Source organism: Ursus maritimus, unplaced genomic scaffold (genome assembly GCF_017311325.1).
Source record: "Ursus maritimus isolate PB19 unplaced genomic scaffold, ASM1731132v1 scaffold_7, whole genome shotgun sequence".
NCBI lineage: Eukaryota > Metazoa > Chordata > Mammalia > Carnivora > Ursidae > Ursus > Ursus maritimus.
This window is the reverse complement of record NW_024426885.1, coordinates 82,837,351-82,856,369: the sequence shown is the minus strand read 5'-3', so window position 1 is coordinate 82,856,369 and position 19,019 is coordinate 82,837,351. Positions and strand designations below refer to the sequence as shown.

The following is a 19,019-nucleotide window of genomic DNA, read 5'->3' as shown; positions in this document are numbered from 1 at the left end:
TGTGATAGTAATAATTTTGTTATGTCTAGCAGCTATCCAGGAAGTACTCACTACCTTACCCTGTTTTAAACAAAAATGTAGGATTTGGTGTATATTTCCATATTGTGTTTTTTTTTTTTAAACAGGATTGATTTAAGCCTTCCTGAATGGCCGTTTGTATAACAGACGTGCTGTTTTTGAGTGGTATTTCCTGAGACCATTACTAATCCTAAGCATTAACAGAGGGTCTAAGCCCCTTAGAAATGGAATTAAATACAACCACCTAGAAATTCTTCTGCCCTCAGAGGAGGCATTGAGAGAACAACAAAGCTGCTTATCATCCTGGTTCCTTTACCAACAACATGGCTTTTCGGCCTCGCACCTTCCCTGACCCACAGCTTAGTTAGGAAGATGTCTGCATGTCCTGAATTAATAATAACTCCGTGAGTTCTAAGGGCCTGTTATCCTGAGCAGCTCACCTTAAACATGATTGATGGTATAAAATATGCCGAAGAATAGTTCAGAAAAAATCATCTCAGATCCCTGAGGGACATTGCCAAGTAACCCGAAAAGCAGGCACCCATCGCTGGATGCTAACTGGAGGCTGCCTCAGTGACTTAGTAATTTTGTAGTACTGAAGGAAAACCTCGATTTCATATGTTGCATCTTGGAGAAACAGGACTATGTTCAAAATAGACGTAAATGAACACAGCAGGAAGTTTGTCCAGAGTTTCTCATGTGCTCCTTCTGTCTCTTTAAAGCATGAGACCCAATATTTTTCTGGGCGTCAGTGAAGGCTCCGCTCAGTACAAGAAGTGGTACTATGAGCTGATGGTGGACCACACGGAGCCGTTCGTGACCGCCGAAGCCACGCACCTGCGGGTGGGCTGGGCTTCCACCGAAGGGTACTCTCCCTACCCAGGAGGCGGTGAGGAGTGGGGTGGAAACGGAGTTGGAGACGATCTCTTCTCCTACGGATTCGACGGCCTTCACCTCTGGTCAGGTCAGCAGCACCCCGCGTCTTCCCCTGCACGTGTGAAGGAAGTCTGTTGCCCTTGCTCCGTGTTTCCAGAAGCTATCCGTGCCGTGTATATTCAGATACATTTATTCTTCAGAAATTTACCATGGAAACGATGAGTGAGAATGTTAAGTAAAAAGCAGAATTTCACTCGGGGGAAAAACAAAACTGTTAAAGTTATAGTGTATTTCCAAAAGATTATATTGTTGATGAACAGTATGTTCAAAAGGTGGCATTTTGATTCATAATCAACCACAAAAAAACGAAAAACAGAACAAACACACCAAATTTATGTGTTTCCTCTTGCTTTAACAGGTGTGTGTGAAGCTTTAGCTTCCAATATAAAAACCAAGAAACAGGTCCTGGAAAATAATTGGAGGAAATAGATTAAGTTCCACCTCCTGGTAGATAATGCAACGTTCGGAAACCGGTCATTTGTGATGTGTTCTGTGAGGAGAGTCCGTTTATAATCAGATGACACTTGGTTTGGAACTGTTTAAAAATAAGTGTATAGTTCATTTCACTAGCCATCAGCCTGAACTTTGAGAGCTGAGTATATATTAAGAATGAGTGATAGATATAAAAAATCATATCCTTTTCTCTAATTTAATAGAAGGTGCATTTTAGTTGGCTCCATTTAAAAGTTTAGTTCTTAACGAAGTAGCTGTTTCTTAAAAACTGGAATTCATCTGAATTCTGCAGACATACGCTTGTGCTCATAAAGCTGCATTTAGAATACAGTTCTCATATTATTTTGTAACATGTTAAGCATAGGGAAAATATGGAAAGTATATGTGTTTTTATACATAAAACGCTGAAATCTGTCTTCTAGGGGGTACAAGTGATATTTATTAATGCTTTAGAGGGCTGGTAGCTTATGAACATTTTAAAAGTTAAGATGAATTAAATCTGAGAGTTTATGGTAATGGATTTATAAATAAAAGCCCTTCGTGTCATTGTATTTTATCATTAATACTTACTGAATTTTTCCTCTATTCAGTGCCGGTAGCTCAGTAGTCGGGAAGAGGTGAGGCTCCGTGTTGGATGTGTCATCTAGCCATGGGGAGTGTAGTTGGGGCCCAGTAGGAGAGTGGCGTGTCTTATACAAGCGGTACTGTCTGGCCAGACTAGAGTCAGAGAGCCAGTTCCCACAGTACAATTTTCCTACTGACCAAACAAAGACAAAGGGCACTAACATCAGAAGGCCTAACAAACATAAAGTAGAGGTAATGTCTCTTTTATAATACATTTTATTTTTATTTTTTTATTTTTTATTATTTTTTAAGATTTTTATTTATTTATTTGACAGAGAGAGAGACAGCCAGTGAGAGAGGGAACACAAGCAGGGGGAGTGGGAGAGGAAGAAGCAGGCTCACAGCAGAAGAGCCTGATGTGGGGCTCGATCCTGTAATGCTGGGATCACGCCCTGAGCCGAAGGCAGACGCTCAACGACTGCGCCACCCAGGCGCCCCATAATACATTTTAATTCTCACCCTTCAGATTTTCTCTCTCCTCTCTTTACCTCCTACCATAGCCCCACATGCCATGGGTACTCAGGTAAATGCATGAAACACGTTAACTTGTTTTCCCATTACACAGAAATGAGGGGGAAGATTACTCTGATAAAATAATGCTGAATTGCTTCTAATTATTTTAACCGTACAATGACACTTCATTTTCATTTTTGCATTTAGTTTGAAGCTTTTTCTTTCAACTCACAAAAGGCACCCTACACTCATGGAATTGACCTGTATGCCTTACACTTTTTATTACAAGGCATCTGTTAAATAAAACAGTAAGAACGACAACAAAAATATTCAGTGTATCTATGAATGTATCTCAGGGAGGAGGATGGGTTGTAGAATTCAGGAGAAAATCATTTGAAATTTTATATCAGGAGAAAATATTCAACTCTTTTTTTTCCTTTTTTTTTTTTTAATGGCAAGAAAGTATGCACAGTGTCTTGCCTGTAGTTGAGAGGTATGGTCTCTCAAGCTACTGGGGTCTATCAGTCAGACAACAGAAAGAAATAAGTGGCATCCAAATATTTTGGTAAGGGAGAAGTAAAACTTTCTCTATTTATAGTTGACATGCTACTATATATATAGAAAACCTGAACTACTCCACCAAAAAAACTGCTAGAACCCATAAATGAATTCAGTAACGGATACAAAATTAATGTGCAGAAATTTTTTGCATTTCTATACACCAATAGTGAAGCAGCTGAAAGAGAAGAAAACAATCCCATTTACAATTGCACAAAAACCATAACATCATTAGGGATAAGCCTAACCAAAGAGGTGAAAGGCCTATACTCTGAAAACTGTAAAACACTGACAAAAGAAACTGAATCGACATAAAGAAATGGAAAGACATCTCATGTTCATGGATTGGAAGAGCAAATATTGTTAAAATGTCTATACTACCCAAAGCAAGCTACATATTTAATGCAATCCCTAGCAAATGCCAGTAGCACTAGAACAAAAAATTCCTAAAATTTACACGGAACCAGAAAAGACTCCAAATTGCCAAAATAATTTTGAAAAAGAAAAGCAAAGCTGGTGGTATCACAATTCTGAACTTCAAGCTATATTACAAAGCTGTAGTAATCAAGACAGTTTGGGCTGGCACAAAAATAGACACATAGATCAATAGAATGGAATTTAAAAAAAGCAGAAACAAACCCACAATTATATGGTCAATTAATCTTCAACAAAGCAGGAAAGAATATTTAATGGGAAAAAGACAGTCTCTTCAACAGATAGTGTTGGGAAAATTGGACAGCAACATGGAAAAGAATGAAACTGGACCACTTTCTTTTACCATATACAAAATAAATTCAAAATGTATCAAATTCCTAAATGTGTGACCTGAAACCATAAAAATGCTGGGAGAGAGCATAGGCAGTAATTTCTCTGGCATCGGCCGTTTTAAATGCTTTCCTAGTGTTAGATTCATACTCAACAAAGACAAAGCTAAATTGATTGGCTTCTAACTGATTTACCAAGATCAGAGCCATAGTAATTCAGATAATTGTCTTGGGGTCACTCTCCTGTTCTGTTTCTTTTTAATAGTTAAAGTAGAATTTAAATCTGGATTTCTGGTATAGAGCACATTCCTTACCACTTATCCTACTATAATTTAAGGGTGGTGATTTTTTGGAACGAGAATTGGGCTCATGAGTAAAAGTTTTGAGCTTTGTCTTCACTTATCCTTTCCAATTTAAACTCCCTTCTGTGAATGCAGAACTGGATTTTGGGCATCCAAGTTCCAAGTGTTTGTAAGGGAGGGCCAAAAGTGTGAAAAATCTTGGTGCTTTGGGAGCTTTTAAATATGGAAGTGTGGAAGAATGTCCTAGAACAGTGGAAGTGAAAGATGGGTACAGATTTCTAATCCAGGAGTGATAAATCAGACTGTTGCTGTCTTCCTTTTGTGGCTAATGCAGAGAACAGGAATGTGGTTCTCATCTGGATGTGACAGGTTTGCATAAATGTGACCTGACAATGCCTTTAAGAGGATTCAGGGGTGTGAGTGCCATTGAAATTGTTGGCCTGAGGTTGTTCACTAGTGATCTTCTCCATCTTACCTCTTTGTTTCAGGTGTCACAAGAGAGTTTGCCATGGTGGTTTTAGTAATATCCCTCGGACTGAGCAGTATGCTTGGTGCATACAAATATCTGTGTGATAACATTTTTATTAGCTATAGACCTTGATGCAAACAAGGGTATAGACCTTTTTATGTGAGTTGCATCTCTTTTATATGATTTTTTAAAAAGCCATCTTTATTATATTTGGGGAATTTTAGAAGTACTACTTGATAATGGATTTATTGCTTGCAGATTTGAATATTGGTAAAACAGAACACTGACACATTTTAAAAAGTAGATATGTTCTACCATTGGCATTGCAGATATGCCGTTGGTAAAAATTTTGACATGCTAGAAATTTTAAAAAGGTCTCATAAAAATGCAAATCTTGTTTTGTGAAATCTCTCTCTCTTTGCTCAAATTGAGAAATTTTATATGCATTTGTGAGCATGTGTTTGAGAGAGCCTTTCCTTCATGTCTTCCAGTGTATCCACAGAGACTAATTAGCAAAGGAGTTTTGACATAGTCAAGAATGAGCGTAGGCCACAGGTTGGCCGGGGCAAGAAATGACATTTATCAAATAATCATTGTCACACCTCAGCTCGTATCCTGCTGTTCTCAGGAAGCCAACCAAGATCTTGTGTGAAATAAATTGTAAAACAAACCAGTTGGCATGCATTTGCCTCTCAGCAAACAGTGCACGAATGAACACATTTTCTGCTTTCCTTATCCCTATTGTTTTTATTTTATAAAACAAAGGGGACTGAATATTTGGAAAGGGTCCTGACGTGCAAGTCCTGCTGTGTCTGAGACTCTGTGTTCTTTTAAACCATTCATTTAATCATCATAACGACTCTGCAAGGTGATGACATTTGGCTTCCAGGAAATCAGGGTGTAGAGAGGTTATGTAATTTGCTGATGGTCATACAAGTAGGAGGTGGTGAAGCATCTGTTGGAACTCAAGTCTCTCCCTGAAGATTTCTCTCTGACATCATTATATTATCAGCTTAAGCTGATTTCTGCATCAGACGCCATCCTTCTCCAAGCAGAAGTTTCTTTGCGTATCAGAAGGTCCATTTTACAATAAGGAGAGCAACATGGCTCCTGGGGGGGAAGGAAAAGCAACAGTTTTTGGACAAAGGATTTAACATAGAGCATTAATATGCCTTCAAGTTTTATTCTCTTCCAGTATTGTGCATTGATTTGTCAGTACCTACTCGAATCTTTGCCTCTGAAGATGATTCTGTGAGGGTAAAAAAAAAAATCACTGCCCTTACTGTTTTTCCTCCATAGGCTGTATTGCTCGTACTGTCAGCTCACCAAACCAGCATCTGCTGAGAACCGATGACGTCATCAGTTGCTGTCTAGATCTCAGTGCCCCGAGCATCTCATTCCGAATTAACGGACAACCTGTTCAAGGAATGTTTGAGAATTTCAACATTGATGGCCTCTTCTTTCCAGTTGTTAGTTTCTCTGCAGGAATAAAGTTAGTATTTCTGTGTGTTTTGGTCTGTGTCCCTTCTGACTTCTCATACTTTCCCAGAAGGCTGCACTGCCATGCCCCATGCTCTGCTCGCCTTCTGCCTCACTCCTGGGTGTCTGTCCCCAGGGCGTTTTTCTTGTTCCTTGGCGGAAGAGGTAAGATTCACCCAAGAGGGATGTCTTGGGAGGCTGAATGCTTTGTCCACCTGTTCTACCATTTAGACGGGGCAGTCTGCTGACCATACCCCAAATCTGTGTCCTGAAATATTTCAAGCCTATTTCAGTTTACTTTTTTATTTAAGAAGGGAAAATGAACAACAGTGCATAAGAAAATACCACTTATTTCCTTATATTTCATTAATTTTCCTTTTCTTGTCATCATATTGCCCCACCCCACTCCAAACCCCCTCATTTTTATAGAAACTAAGTGGATTTTTTTTGTTGCTGCTTATCAGGTCAAGATATCTCCTCTCTGTGTTACCCTCTACCTGTTGCACTTGTAAATTATCTGCTGTGATAGCTGGGTCAGGATGGTTTCCTCTAACCTTTGCTTTCTTGCTGTTACCAGATGGAAAGAGATAAATGATAATTTTTTGGAATTCTGCAAAGAGAACTTTGTTTTTTAAAGATTTTATTTATTTGGGAGAGAACGAGAGAGAGAGAGAGAGAGAGAGAGAGAGAGCATGAGGTGGGGAGGGTCAGAGGGAGAAGCAGACTCCCCACTGAGCAGGGAGCCTGACGTGGGACTCGATCCTGGGACTCCAGGATCATGACCTGAGCCGAAGGCAGTTGCTTAATCAACCGAGCCACCCAGGTGCCCCACAAAGAGAACTTAAACAAGTGATGGTCTGTTGTGATAAGGGGCTATGCTGTCACCTATTAATATGGGTATGTAGCTACCTCACGAGAGTGGTTCCCTTATTATGACTGGCCATCGAGTTATTCTGGTTATTCTTCCCATTATAATTCTATTCATATGAATAATTCATGGTTATAGAAGCACCATATTGAGGAGGCGACAGAGAAAGCATGAAATGCACCAATGACCTTTTCTGGTGTGTTCGTACAAATTATATTTCTTTTTATAAGCTCCTGGAATGTTTTAAAATTTTTGTTTTCCTCATTTTTTGCCCTTTGCTTTTTATTTTCTTTGCTTTTTTGTTATTATTTTTGGCCTGGAAATGAAACACAAATTAGAAAAAGAATTGTAAGGAAAATGAAAATTTGATTTTATTTTTGTAAGCTGAGGGCCCATGAAATCAGTATTGTTTAGCTGTGTTTCATAAAACATTGTTCAATGGAACTTAGATTAAATTATTTTTAATTAAAGGACTTTGATGTATAAGGTTTTTTTGTCATTGAAGAAGAAATAAGGTGATATTCTTTCTTCCACAAAGGAAGTATCATTTGAGTCCCCTTTAAGGAATTTCACTGGGAAGTTGGACACTGGAAAGTGGCTATTTTTTCTTTTTATCAGACCTTATCCAGTCCAGCCCTGTAATTTTAAGTATAATAACGTCTGCTCTCTGTTGACTATTTGGGCCCCTGGAGACATTAAATGACTAATTACTGTGCACAGCTATTCCTCCTGTAGGAATATGATGCAAGTGCTTTTGCTATTTCTCCAGGGAGTGAGAAGTTTTCTCGGATCCATCAGGGTAATGTAATCAGCTTTTCCTCCCATCCTGTTTTACCTTTTGTGCTTAGAGGCTCTTAGACTCCAAGGTGCCCACACTCTGATGGTACTCGGGGGCAAGTGTGGCTTCTGATGAAGTTAATTTTGTGCTGATCGTTTATTCCGTGTGTTTTGTGGATTAGGGAACTTTCTGTACACCCGAGCTAGAACTGACCCTGACATGCATCCTTTTTAGGGTACGCTTTCTGCTTGGGGGGAGACACGGAGAATTTAAATTCCTCCCGCCACCTGGGTATGCTCCTTGTTATGAAGCCGTTCTGCCGAAAGAAAAGTTGAAAGTGGAGCACAGCCGAGAGTACAAGCAAGAAAGAACGTACACACGGGACCTGCTGGGCCCCACAGTCTCCCTGACGCAGGCCGCCTTCACGCCGATCCCGGTGGATACCAGTCAGGTACCCAGAGCACCTGTCATGGCGGCCGTTGGTGCTGTCGTCCTCTTGTGGTGTTGTTCTGTGTGCCGTGGCTTTCTGACTCTTTCAACCGCAACCCACAGGAACACATCTGAGAGTCATACAGTTTATACGCAGAATCGAAGAAAGTTTCGTAAAATAAAGCTTACCTTTATCAGATCCACTCACCTATTTTGTATTCAGTTCTATTCTGTTTTTTTAAGAGTAATCTCAAGCCACTACCTTGATTTCATGATGCACTAATGTGGGTCACAATTGGAGGTAATGCATGCTAATTTTAGGGTGCACTTTCTACATATGGTGGACATGGAGTTTATTTCTTCAGCCTTCTAGATATACTATTATTTTGAAGCAAGTCAGCTGACCTTTATCTTAAGTAGAGCTGCAGATCCTGGACTCTAGAGTCAGAGTGCCTGGGGTCAACTGCCTACTTTGGGAGCAAATCCTTGTTCAGCTCCTTGAACTCTGTGTTCTGTTTTGTCATGCTGGCCCTTTTATATTATTGAGTAAAAGAAGCAAGCTTTGTTCATGGCAAATTTCAGTGTGTGAGTAGTAAACACGATTAGGAGGCTAGAAATGGACTGGAATGGAAGATTAGATTATGCAGTGGGAGCACATTGAGGATTTCCTACGACATAGATTATCTCCACCATTGTGGGGAAAGGGAGCAGTGATAGCCTGCTCCCTGGGGACACTGTCTCATCAGTGAATGCTGTAGGCAATCGCCTGCTCTCTGTTTGTGGAGGGACTGGCTGTGGGGTGACACCTAAGTGCATTGCCAAACACTAACAACCAACCCCTGACCTTGAAAACCCTTCATGTTCTTTATGAAGAGGTCATTAAACTTCCTCTTTTGAATGAGAACATGCAAAGATTGTTTTCCCTGGAAGCTTGTTCTTGGAATCCACTAGAAATAACAGAAACAAGTCAAGGGAAAAACATAAATCACTGTAAACATTTACAGGCTCAAAGAGCCAATGGATTATTTTATTTTTTTTAAAGATTTTATTCATTTATTTGATATAGGGAGAGCAGGAGAGCACAGGCAGGGAGAGCAGCAGAGGGAGAGGGAGAAGCAGGCCTCCCGCTGAGCAGGGAGCTCAATGTGGGGCTCGATCCCAGGACCTGGGATCATGACCTGAGCCGAAGGCAGACGCTCAACAAACTGAGCCACCCAGGTGCCCCAGAGCCAATAGATTATTAACCTTTGGTCACTGAATTGCCTTCATTCTGGCATATGGGTAATGGCCAGGTTAGTTTAAGAACTTTGGGGTGATTTATCTTCTTAAGTGATGCACGCTCTGGTGGTTACATCCCACATTCATAACAGCATTGTTTTTAATGGTGACTGTCCCCACCAACACCCGTGTTTTCCTTCTTCCCAACTTTTGTTCGTAAATTCACTTGGGAACCCAAGCTGTCACACCACAAAGTCCCCAAATTACCTAAACAATTTTTAGATATACCTAGTTATATTTTTATAACTACATTAGAAGGGTTAGAATCTAGTCATATTATTAACATTTTAATGGTTTACGATGGTTTTATTTGGTTCAATTCACAGTAAGGACAATTAGCGGGGTTTAATTGCATTTGTTTCTGATGTGTTTTCTTTCTTATTTTAGATTGTGTTGCCTCCTCATCTAGAGAGAATAAGAGAAAAACTGGCAGAGAATATCCATGAACTCTGGGTTATGAATAAAATTGAACTTGGCTGGCAGTATGGTCCGGTATGTAATTTTGAAATTTATTTTCAGATTTATTAATACATCTTTCTAAAAAAAATAACTTTTTCTCACTCATCCTGCTATGTGTTGACATGAATAGATTAGATTGATTTTTTCCCCCTACACATTAAGTTTTCATTCAGTTTTTCTTTACAAGAGGGAATGACATTATTGGCATGTTTGTTGAAGGATGGCTCAGTTGCCTAGACAATTGAAAAGTCGTCATTCTTGAGGCTGAAAGTTGTATTTTTAAATCAAGGTCAACATATACAGACAATAGGCATTGATTTCTAAGCCACTGAGGGAAAAAAAAAAAAAGCGCATTGAAATTGAATGTGAAAGCTGAAAATGGAAAGAAATTAGTCATTTTACTTTTCCTTTATCTGGTGCTCTGCTTCTTTTATTATTTTATTTTATTTTATTTTAATTTTTAAAGATTTTATTTATTTATTTGACAGAGAGAGACAGCCAGCGAGAGAGGGAACACAGTAAGGGGGAGTGGGAGAGGAAGAAGCAGGCTCCCAGCGGAGGAGCCTGATGTGGGGCTCGATCCCAGAACGCTGGGATCATGCCCTGAGCCAAAGGCAGATGCTTAACGACTGTGCCACCCAGACGCCCCGCTCTGCTTCTTTTAGTCTTACCTGTGTATAGCGGTCAGTACAGGGCCTGTCGGCAGACGGCCACAGTTGGTTTCATAGGTGGAAGACTGGCTGAGATGTAATGATTGAATATATTTCCAAATTATTATTTAAAGATCTTAGGGGGCGCCTGGGTGGCTCAATTGGTCAAGCATCTGACTCTTGACTTCAGCTCAGGTCATGATTTCAGGGTTGTGAGTTTGAGCCCCCTGTCAGGCTCGGTGCTCAGCAGGGAGTTTGCTTTGAGATTCTCTCTCTCTCCCTTTCCCTCTGTCCACCCTCTCCCCCCACCCCGTGCTCACTCACTGTCTCTCAAATAAATAAATAAATAGAATCCAAAAAAAAAAAATCTTAGTTTACGGTTTGTCAATAAAATTTATATTTAAAAAATTTCCTATGTAATTCCTGTGTATCATATACCTATTTTCGGCAAGACTGTGGCAGTACTTTTATTAATAATATTATTAGTCTAAGTATCCCAAAGGTTGTAACACTTTCTTATATATTTGACTGAACAGAGAAAGGAGTGCATTCACTTTGGCATAGTTTATTGCATTGAGCTCTAAAGAAAGAACATTTTTTATTAGTAATAGTGGTGAATACTGTATGCTATTTAGAGCTTCCCATTTTCACATACACAGTCACAGGTTATTGGGTTAAATGTTCATAACAGTACACGGAGCTGTTATCAGTTTTGCTGGTAATGACATCTCTGAGAGTCAGGCCTTGACAGCAGTTGCAGAGCTCATGAGGGTCTAGGACTGGGGTCCAGACTTTCTAGCTTTTACTGGAGAACTGTTTTCGCTGTAAGACTTGCCAACGCCCTTATGGTGGCCAAGGTGGGAGATGGCAAGGTTCACAACTGTGTGCCTGGAACTGGGAGGGGAGACATGATTGTGAGACTTGTATTAGAGTTCACGTACGGGGTATGGGCAAGAGAGGGAGGGAAGTCTGGGCAAATTTCTGGTTTTAATTTGGACACCCGAGAGGACGGTGGTGTCCGTGATTCTCCTGTGTGGAGAATGGAGGCAAAGTGGACATTACATAAATGGGGAGTAGATTATCTCAGGACTTGGACACCTTTATTTCTGCTTTCATGTTTAGAACTTAGAGTGAAATTTTGCAATTCTAGACTTCATTGCCGGACCTATGCATTTAATCAAGTACATAGGATATGTGCTTTTTTGTAAGCCCTGTTCATGTGTAAAGATCACTAGGAAGGAAAAATAATATGTTATTTTTAACTTAGCAATGCCTGAAGAGTTTAAAAAAGTCCTTGCTTAGGTTCGTATACTTTTTAGGTGGCATTTCTAGAACCTGGTAATTATTCTTGTGGACTAGTTTTATACCCCAGCAGCACGTGGCTGTCACCCAGGGGTTACCACACAGCAGTGCCTGTGTCATTTAGGGCTTCAAGAAGACAATCTGCTTACTAGCGCAAGGATCTAGAACATCTTTCTCGTTAGTTCATTCCTAAAATCTTGAATTTTGTTCACTCTGATAATATACACTTCCAAGGATTAATATGAAAAGTGCCTGCAAGGCTGATTTTGTGAAGGTAAAGGAATGATTTGCGATATCTGCACGTGACTTACAGTGGGTGAGATGGACAGCTGGGACCACCGCAAAGACTTTAGTTCAGTCAGTCATGTCATCGATCGACATCTCTAGTCCATCTGGCTCTAAACACATAAATTTACTACACGTAAGTCAGCACTATACCTTTCTCACATAGACTTCATTTCAGTGTATGAAACATATGTTGGGTGCCTACCAAGGGCCAGGCGTGTTCTAGGTCCTGGAATACATCAAAGAAGAAAAAAGAACAAAATCCCTCTTTTCTTTCGTCTTACAGTCTTTTTTCTTTTTTTAAAGATTTTATTTATTTATTTAACAGAGAGAGAGAGACAGCCAGTGAGAGAGGGAACACAAGCAGGGGGAGTGGGAGAGGAAGAAGCAGGCTCCCAGCGGAGGAGCCTGATGCAGGGCTCGATCCCAGGACCCTGGGATCATGCCCTGAGCCGAAGGCAGACGCTTAATGACCGAGCCACCCCCTGGTCTTACAGTCTAGTATTAGGAGATAGATGGTAAACCAGTGAGTCTCTGGTTCTGCCAGCAGGTGGAATTTGTTACAGAAGAAAACGAAAGTGTAGGGCGAGTGGGCAGATGGCCGTATTGGGAAGGGGGACAGGATGAACCTGGTTGAGAAAGTGAGATTTAAGCAAACACTGGAGGGGGCTGAGAGGGTGAGCATGTGGGTGTCAGGGTAGAGCAGGCATGGGCCCTGGGGCCAGGAACTCTACTGAACAGAACAGGGGGCCCAGATGACGCCAGGTTTTACCACTGGCCACAAACATTAGCGTGCCTAGGGGCTTACAGGGGCAGCTTTGCTGGGGTGATGAGCTGAGCCTTTCTTCTTGCTTTTCCCCTTTATTTTCTGCTGCGCAGTGGGATTGCCATTGCTGGTGTCTGAAATTTGAGACTATTTTTTTAAATGCATTTAAATTTTATTCTATTATTATTATTTTTAATAATAATATTTTTTATTATATTATGTTAGTCACCATACAGTACATCCCTGGTTTTTGATGTAAAGTTCAATGATTCATTAGTTGCGTATAACACCCAGTGCACCATGCAATACGTGCCCTCCTTACTACCCATCACCGGCCTATCCCATTCCCCCAGCCCCCTCCCCTCTGAAGCCCTCAGTTTGTTTCTCAGAGTCCATAGTCTCTCATGTTTCATTCCCTCTTCTGATTACCCCCCCTTTCTTTATCCCTTTCTTCCCCTACCGATCTTCCTACTTCTTATGTTCCATAAATGAGTGAAACCATATGATAATTGTCTTTCTCTGCTTGACTTATTTCACTTAGCATTATCTCCTCCAGGGCCGTCCATGAAATTTGAGACTATTATTATGAGGATTTTCTGTCCCGTTCCAGGTTAGAGATGACAATAAGAGACAACACCCATGTCTGGTGGAGTTCTCCAAGCTGCCCGAACAGGAGCGCAATTACAACTTGCAGATGTCGCTTGAGACCCTGAAGTGAGTTTCTTAACTTTTCCTATTTTCTGATCTGCCTGACCTGAAATAAACAAGGTATCAATACAGTTTAATTCAGTTAGAATTAAATTAATTAACTCCGAACTTTTCATAATGCACAGGTGGATTGGGTCAATATTTGTTGGGAATTAGACTTCTGACCCTGCTATTTTATGTCTTTGTGCTTTATAAAGTATTTACCAAAGAGCGGTCTGTGGACACTTTCCGTATTGCAGAATACGAGGGTTCTGTGATCAGATGCGGTGCTACTCGCAGTGTGAGCCAAGGGCCAGGTCTGTCACGGGTTGTTTTTGATTTGTGACAACATAAGTGAAGATACTAATAGTAAGTGTCGAGTAACTTTTGTACCGATTTAAGGGAACAATTTTATGTCTTATTGAATCTCATAATTTATAAAATGTAGGCTTATATTTTATATGTCTCCATTTAAAAATTTTAATGATCTCTAACAAGTTTTTTTTGTATTTTATCAGAGAATCAGGCCACAATACGTTGGAAATGAAAAGAAAACTGGCCCTTCGTCACAGACAGACAGTCATGCTGAGTTAAAAATCATTGTTTATTTTATTGATGGGTTTTTCAGTGCTGTTTGTCTCTACAATGGGATGGAGTCTGTTTACAACATTTCAAACTTATTTAACCATGGCATCTTTTTTTTTGGAGAGTGCCTTGGGACCATGTGCCCGAGGAACACACTTTGAGAAAAGCTCCCTTAGACCGTTTGCATGTCATCTTTGAGGGCACATTTGCAATTTTTCAGTGACTGCTAACTGCTTTCAGGAAATTCGCCACTTACTGTTGCAAATGAAAGAACGAGGTGGGGTAAAATAAAGCAAGCAAAATATTTTAAATTTTAATATAAAAAGTTTAGAGAAGGGGCGCCTGCGTGGCTCAGTTAGTTAAGCATCTGGCTTTTGATTTTGGCTCAGGTCATGATCTCAGGGTTGTGAGATCGAGCCCCGTGTGTGGCTCTGTGCTGGGTGTGGAGCCTGCTTCAGAGTCTCTCCCTCTGCCCCTCCTCTCTCTCTCAAAAAGAAAAGAAAAGAAAATTCAGAAAATGTTCTGGAGAAGACTATAACATTTCTTTAATTCCTTTTCCTATGCTTGGTGGCTTCTAGAACTAGATTTATTCAAATAGGTCACTTACCCTAATGCACGTTTATATGAGGCTTGTATACTGGTGTCCATTTTTGTTTCAGTTTTGTTAAGAGTAAGGAGTTGCTCCCTTGGAGCAATTTTACTAAGGACTCAGGACGTAAAACGTCACCACCGTGTCATGCTGTAGTTTTTTAGTTCAGGTGTATTTCTTCAAAGATGTGATCGTAATAAGTGTTATGGAAATTAACATATTGGGCACAGAGTGAGTTTAGGTGCTACTAGTAATTTAAAAGGAAAGGGAAATATATACAAACCGGTAAATTGAGAACCTCCCAGAGATAAAAGTTGACGGAGCTTGCCTGGGATGAAGAATGCATAATGCATGGCTGTTGATGGGGTTTTGGAATATCGGTGAGGTTCCGTAGGGTGGAGTCCAGAGCCCACGACCAAGACGGAATTCTTGAGACGTCTTTGGTGCGAAATGGTGGTTTATTAAAGCACGGGGTCAGGACCCGTGGGCAGAAAGAGCTGCTGCCCTGGGTTGTGAGGGTGGCTGATCACATACTATGGGGCTGGAGGAGGTGAGGAAATGGAAGTTGAGAAAGAAGACTCATAGGATATGGGAGGCCTGGCCATTGTCAAGTGAAGGTTGCTTTCCCCTTGCTAGAGCATTGAGATAGCTGGGGGCTTCCTGGAGGAATGTCACCCAGGTCCCACCTGGGAGTGGGGGCTGGGGGGAGGTCACAGGGTGTCAGCTTGTGCTTTGTCCTCAGCCAGCTTCTGCTCCTCCTCAACTGCACCCTGTGTACTACCGTACGGTGTGTTTAGGACCCGTCTCTCTTTGTAGTCATGATGAGAGGCTTGCCCATGCCACTAAGTGATTCACAGCAGCTCACCATTTGCTCATCTTTTACAACAAGATGTTTTATTGAAAGGTCACGGTCTAAGATAATTTAGTTAAATTTGCAGTGCATTCCCTATAATTTTAGTGATTGACAACTAAGCCAGCTATTGCAAAGGACAAATCCCAGCAAGCAGGGAAGTGGAGAAGTCTCCGTATTTGCATAGCATGTGGAGTCCCTCTGCCTGTAATCCGATCTCATTCCAGAGAGAGACTGGTAGCTGGTTTGATTAATCATCACACTGTATGTGCCCTGGTGCTGTTGCCCATGGTGAATATTAATGACCTTTTCCATGAGTAATCCTCAATATTTTATGATTTTACGAGGAGCTGATCTAACCTATTTCTTTAAAATTTAAATTAGAACAGGGAGAACCCCTACTTCTCCAAAATTCACACTTAGCCCAATCTCAGTAGTTGAGAGTAAGCAGGGTAGTTTCTTTCTGTATTTCCCTTAGAGCCTTCTGTAGTTGGTAGCCCCCAGAGCAGAGTAAGTGAGAACACAGGCTTTGGTGTTGGATGGCATGGGGTCAAGGACTTGCTGCTCCAAAGGGAAACTTAGATTTTCCGAACCTTAGATTTCTCCCATCCATAAAGTGGGAGTCATGGTGCATGTACTTCATGGAATTGTGGTGGGGACTAAATCCTATAATGTTGATCGAGCTTTGAGCACCATATGTCTGATACACTCCATAAAAATATTATGGGAAGGATCAAAACTTTATTCATTTGAATTCTGAGAAAGGCCAAGTGACAAAGAAGCCAAAGATTACTCCAGAATATCCCTTATTTTGGACTGAAGAGTGATTTCATGTGAATGTGAATTTGAGATGCTTTCTGTGATTCAGATTTGCTGGTCATACGTGTAGTGCAAACTTCTGGCACCCTCTCTCAGGACAACAGAGTGCTTCCAGCACGCCAGTGAGCCCCACCCCCACTTCAACCAGTGTCACTAAAGGTTTAATTTCTGCTTTACTTACGGTAGTTTCTGAATTCCAGGTCTTAATTTTTGAGTCAATGCCTTATGTTTAGGAAATGAACATCTTAACATCTCATACACTTTCAGAGAATCTTTCTTTGGAAGTTAACAAAAATAGAGCAAGACTAGAACAATATTTTTCTTCTGGTCAAGTAGTTTTTTCCTTAAAATTGATTTTGGGAAATGCAATGTGTTTGTATGTATACGTAGGGAGCGATGGGAGGCATAAGGACACAGGGACACCAAGCAGAGCAATAGGGAAGGGAGAAAAGTAGTTAGGGAAGAGGCATGATTTTTGTCTAAAAGAACAGGTTTATTTAAGCAGTTTTATGGCTTCAGTCAGTTCTTGATCTCTCCGTAGTTATGCAGGTTAAAACTTGAAGGGTGATCTCACAAGGTCATCTTGATTTTGACATGTATAACCTAAAATTTAATGTGATAACAGTGTTTGTATAAATACATGCAGCTCTATCTACCTATACCATCTGTCTGTCTGTCTCCAGATTTTCATTTTTCAGATGATGTGAGGGTAAGCGTAAGTGGACTGTAGATATTTGCCACATCCGTATTGGAACTGGCTAGACCCTAGAAATTCTGTAATCCCAAAAGGATAAGCCATTGTATCTTAACTCTGTTGAGATAGGAGAAACACACTCATTGTCATGGATAGTAAAGTCATATTGTTCTATATAAACCTAGAGGACTCTAAAGGTTGAGTTTGGCATGTGAATTTGAAGTATCTTTCTTGGGAAAATCAACAGAAGGTCATTCAGGGGAGGGGAAGAAACACAGAGTATCTTAAAAAATGGACAAATAGCTCCTGGCAAACGGGGACCCGGATATGTCATTTGAAAATGAGATTTGTTTCTAGACTAGAAAGTCCCCTAAAGGATTAAAAACATATGGGGAATTTGTATCTAAGAAGGTTGCATTTCAAACCAGGGGTAAAAGATAGATTATTTGGTAAATATTTCATGGAGAATTAGGTATTCTGGAAAAAAAAATAAAGTTACATTTTCCTTTAAATGATTTTACAAATGGGGAATTTCTGAGTGCCATATAAAACCCAAAAGCCATAGAAAAGATGGGAAACTTCAGTTATATAAAAACAGATTTGGAATTATGCTTAGAAATAACAATATAAAGAAAGTAAAAAGACAAACTAGAGAAAAATATTTGCAACTCATACCTCAGACACAGGAAGAGCTTCTAAAATGCAATTAAAAACCCATATCTAATGGAAAGTTGAACAAAGAATATTTTCACAGAAAAAAGGTAAGTACAGATATCAAGCATATGAAAAAGGAGCTCAAATACAATTATTTAAAGAAAAAAACGGTGGTGCCTGGCTGGCTCAGTTGGTGGAATGTGCACTCTTGATCTTGGGATTACAAATTCAAGCCCCATGTTGGGTGTAAGAGATTACTTAAAAATAAAATCTTAAAAAAAATACAAATTAAAATGATAATGAGATGGCTTTTCTCTATTTTTTTAAAAAGATTTATTTGTCAGAGAGAGTGAGAGAGAGCACAAGAAGCAGGGAGAGTGGCAGGCAGAGAAGGAGCATGATTCAGGACTCGATCCCAGGACCCTGGGATCAGGACCTGAGCCAAAGGCAGATGCTTAAATGACTGAGCGACCCAGGTGCCCCTAATGAGATACCTTTTTGACCTACCAATTGACAACATTCAAGCCGTTTGAGAACTGTATGGGAAGGAGGCAATGTCATACATGGCTGGTAGGTGTAAATGTAAATGACTACCAACCGTATAGACATTTGACAATATTTGTGAATCTTTAAAATGTATTATACTCTATGACCCAGTAATCCCATGTCTAGGAATTTTTAACTTATAGATGAAGGACATAGTACATGTATTAAATGTATGAAGTTATTCATTGGAGCATTGTTTGTAATAACAAGAGACTATGAACAAAGAACATGATGTGAAAACATTGTGACCCATCCAACTAATGCAATACTTCAGAGCTGTTGAAAAATAAACCAGCTTTATGTGAAAGAACAGTATATTAGAGTTACCACGTAAAATCAAGATAGAAAAATCCAGAGAGGGGCGCCTGGGTGGCTCAGTCGTTGAGCGTCTGCCTTTAGCTCAGGGCGTGATCCCAGAGTCCTGGGATCGAGCCCCACATCAGGCTCCTCTGCTGGGAGCCTGCTTCTTCCTCTCCCACTCCCCCTGTGTTCCCTCTTGCGCTGGCTGTCTCTCTCTCTCTCTCTCTCTCTCTCAAATAAATAAATAAAAAATCTTAAAAAAAAAAAAAAAAGAAAAAGAAAAATCCAGAGAACGGTCTCTTGTGTAAAAGGGGGAAAAGGAAACCATATGCATGCCCATGTGCACGCACACGCACATAAACTTGTGTTAGTATTTGCACAGATTGGAGCAGGATATTCAAGAATTAGTAGCAATCAGTGCCTT

General features: G+C 40.3%; 1 protein-coding gene across 1 annotated transcript in view; it reads left to right on the top strand.

The window, feature by feature from the left end:
- The window catches only part of RYR2 (ryanodine receptor 2), a 528,108-nt gene that overhangs the window by 222,970 nt on the left and 286,119 nt on the right, over nt 1–19,019 (top strand). The window contains exons 20-24 of the mRNA XM_008689669.1: nt 741–982; nt 5,877–6,069; nt 7,937–8,153; nt 9,797–9,901; nt 13,482–13,585. Coding sequence (XP_008687891.1) covers nt 741–982; nt 5,877–6,069; nt 7,937–8,153; nt 9,797–9,901; nt 13,482–13,585 — 861 coding nt within the window. The remainder of the gene's footprint in view (nt 1–740; nt 983–5,876; nt 6,070–7,936; nt 8,154–9,796; nt 9,902–13,481; nt 13,586–19,019) is intronic.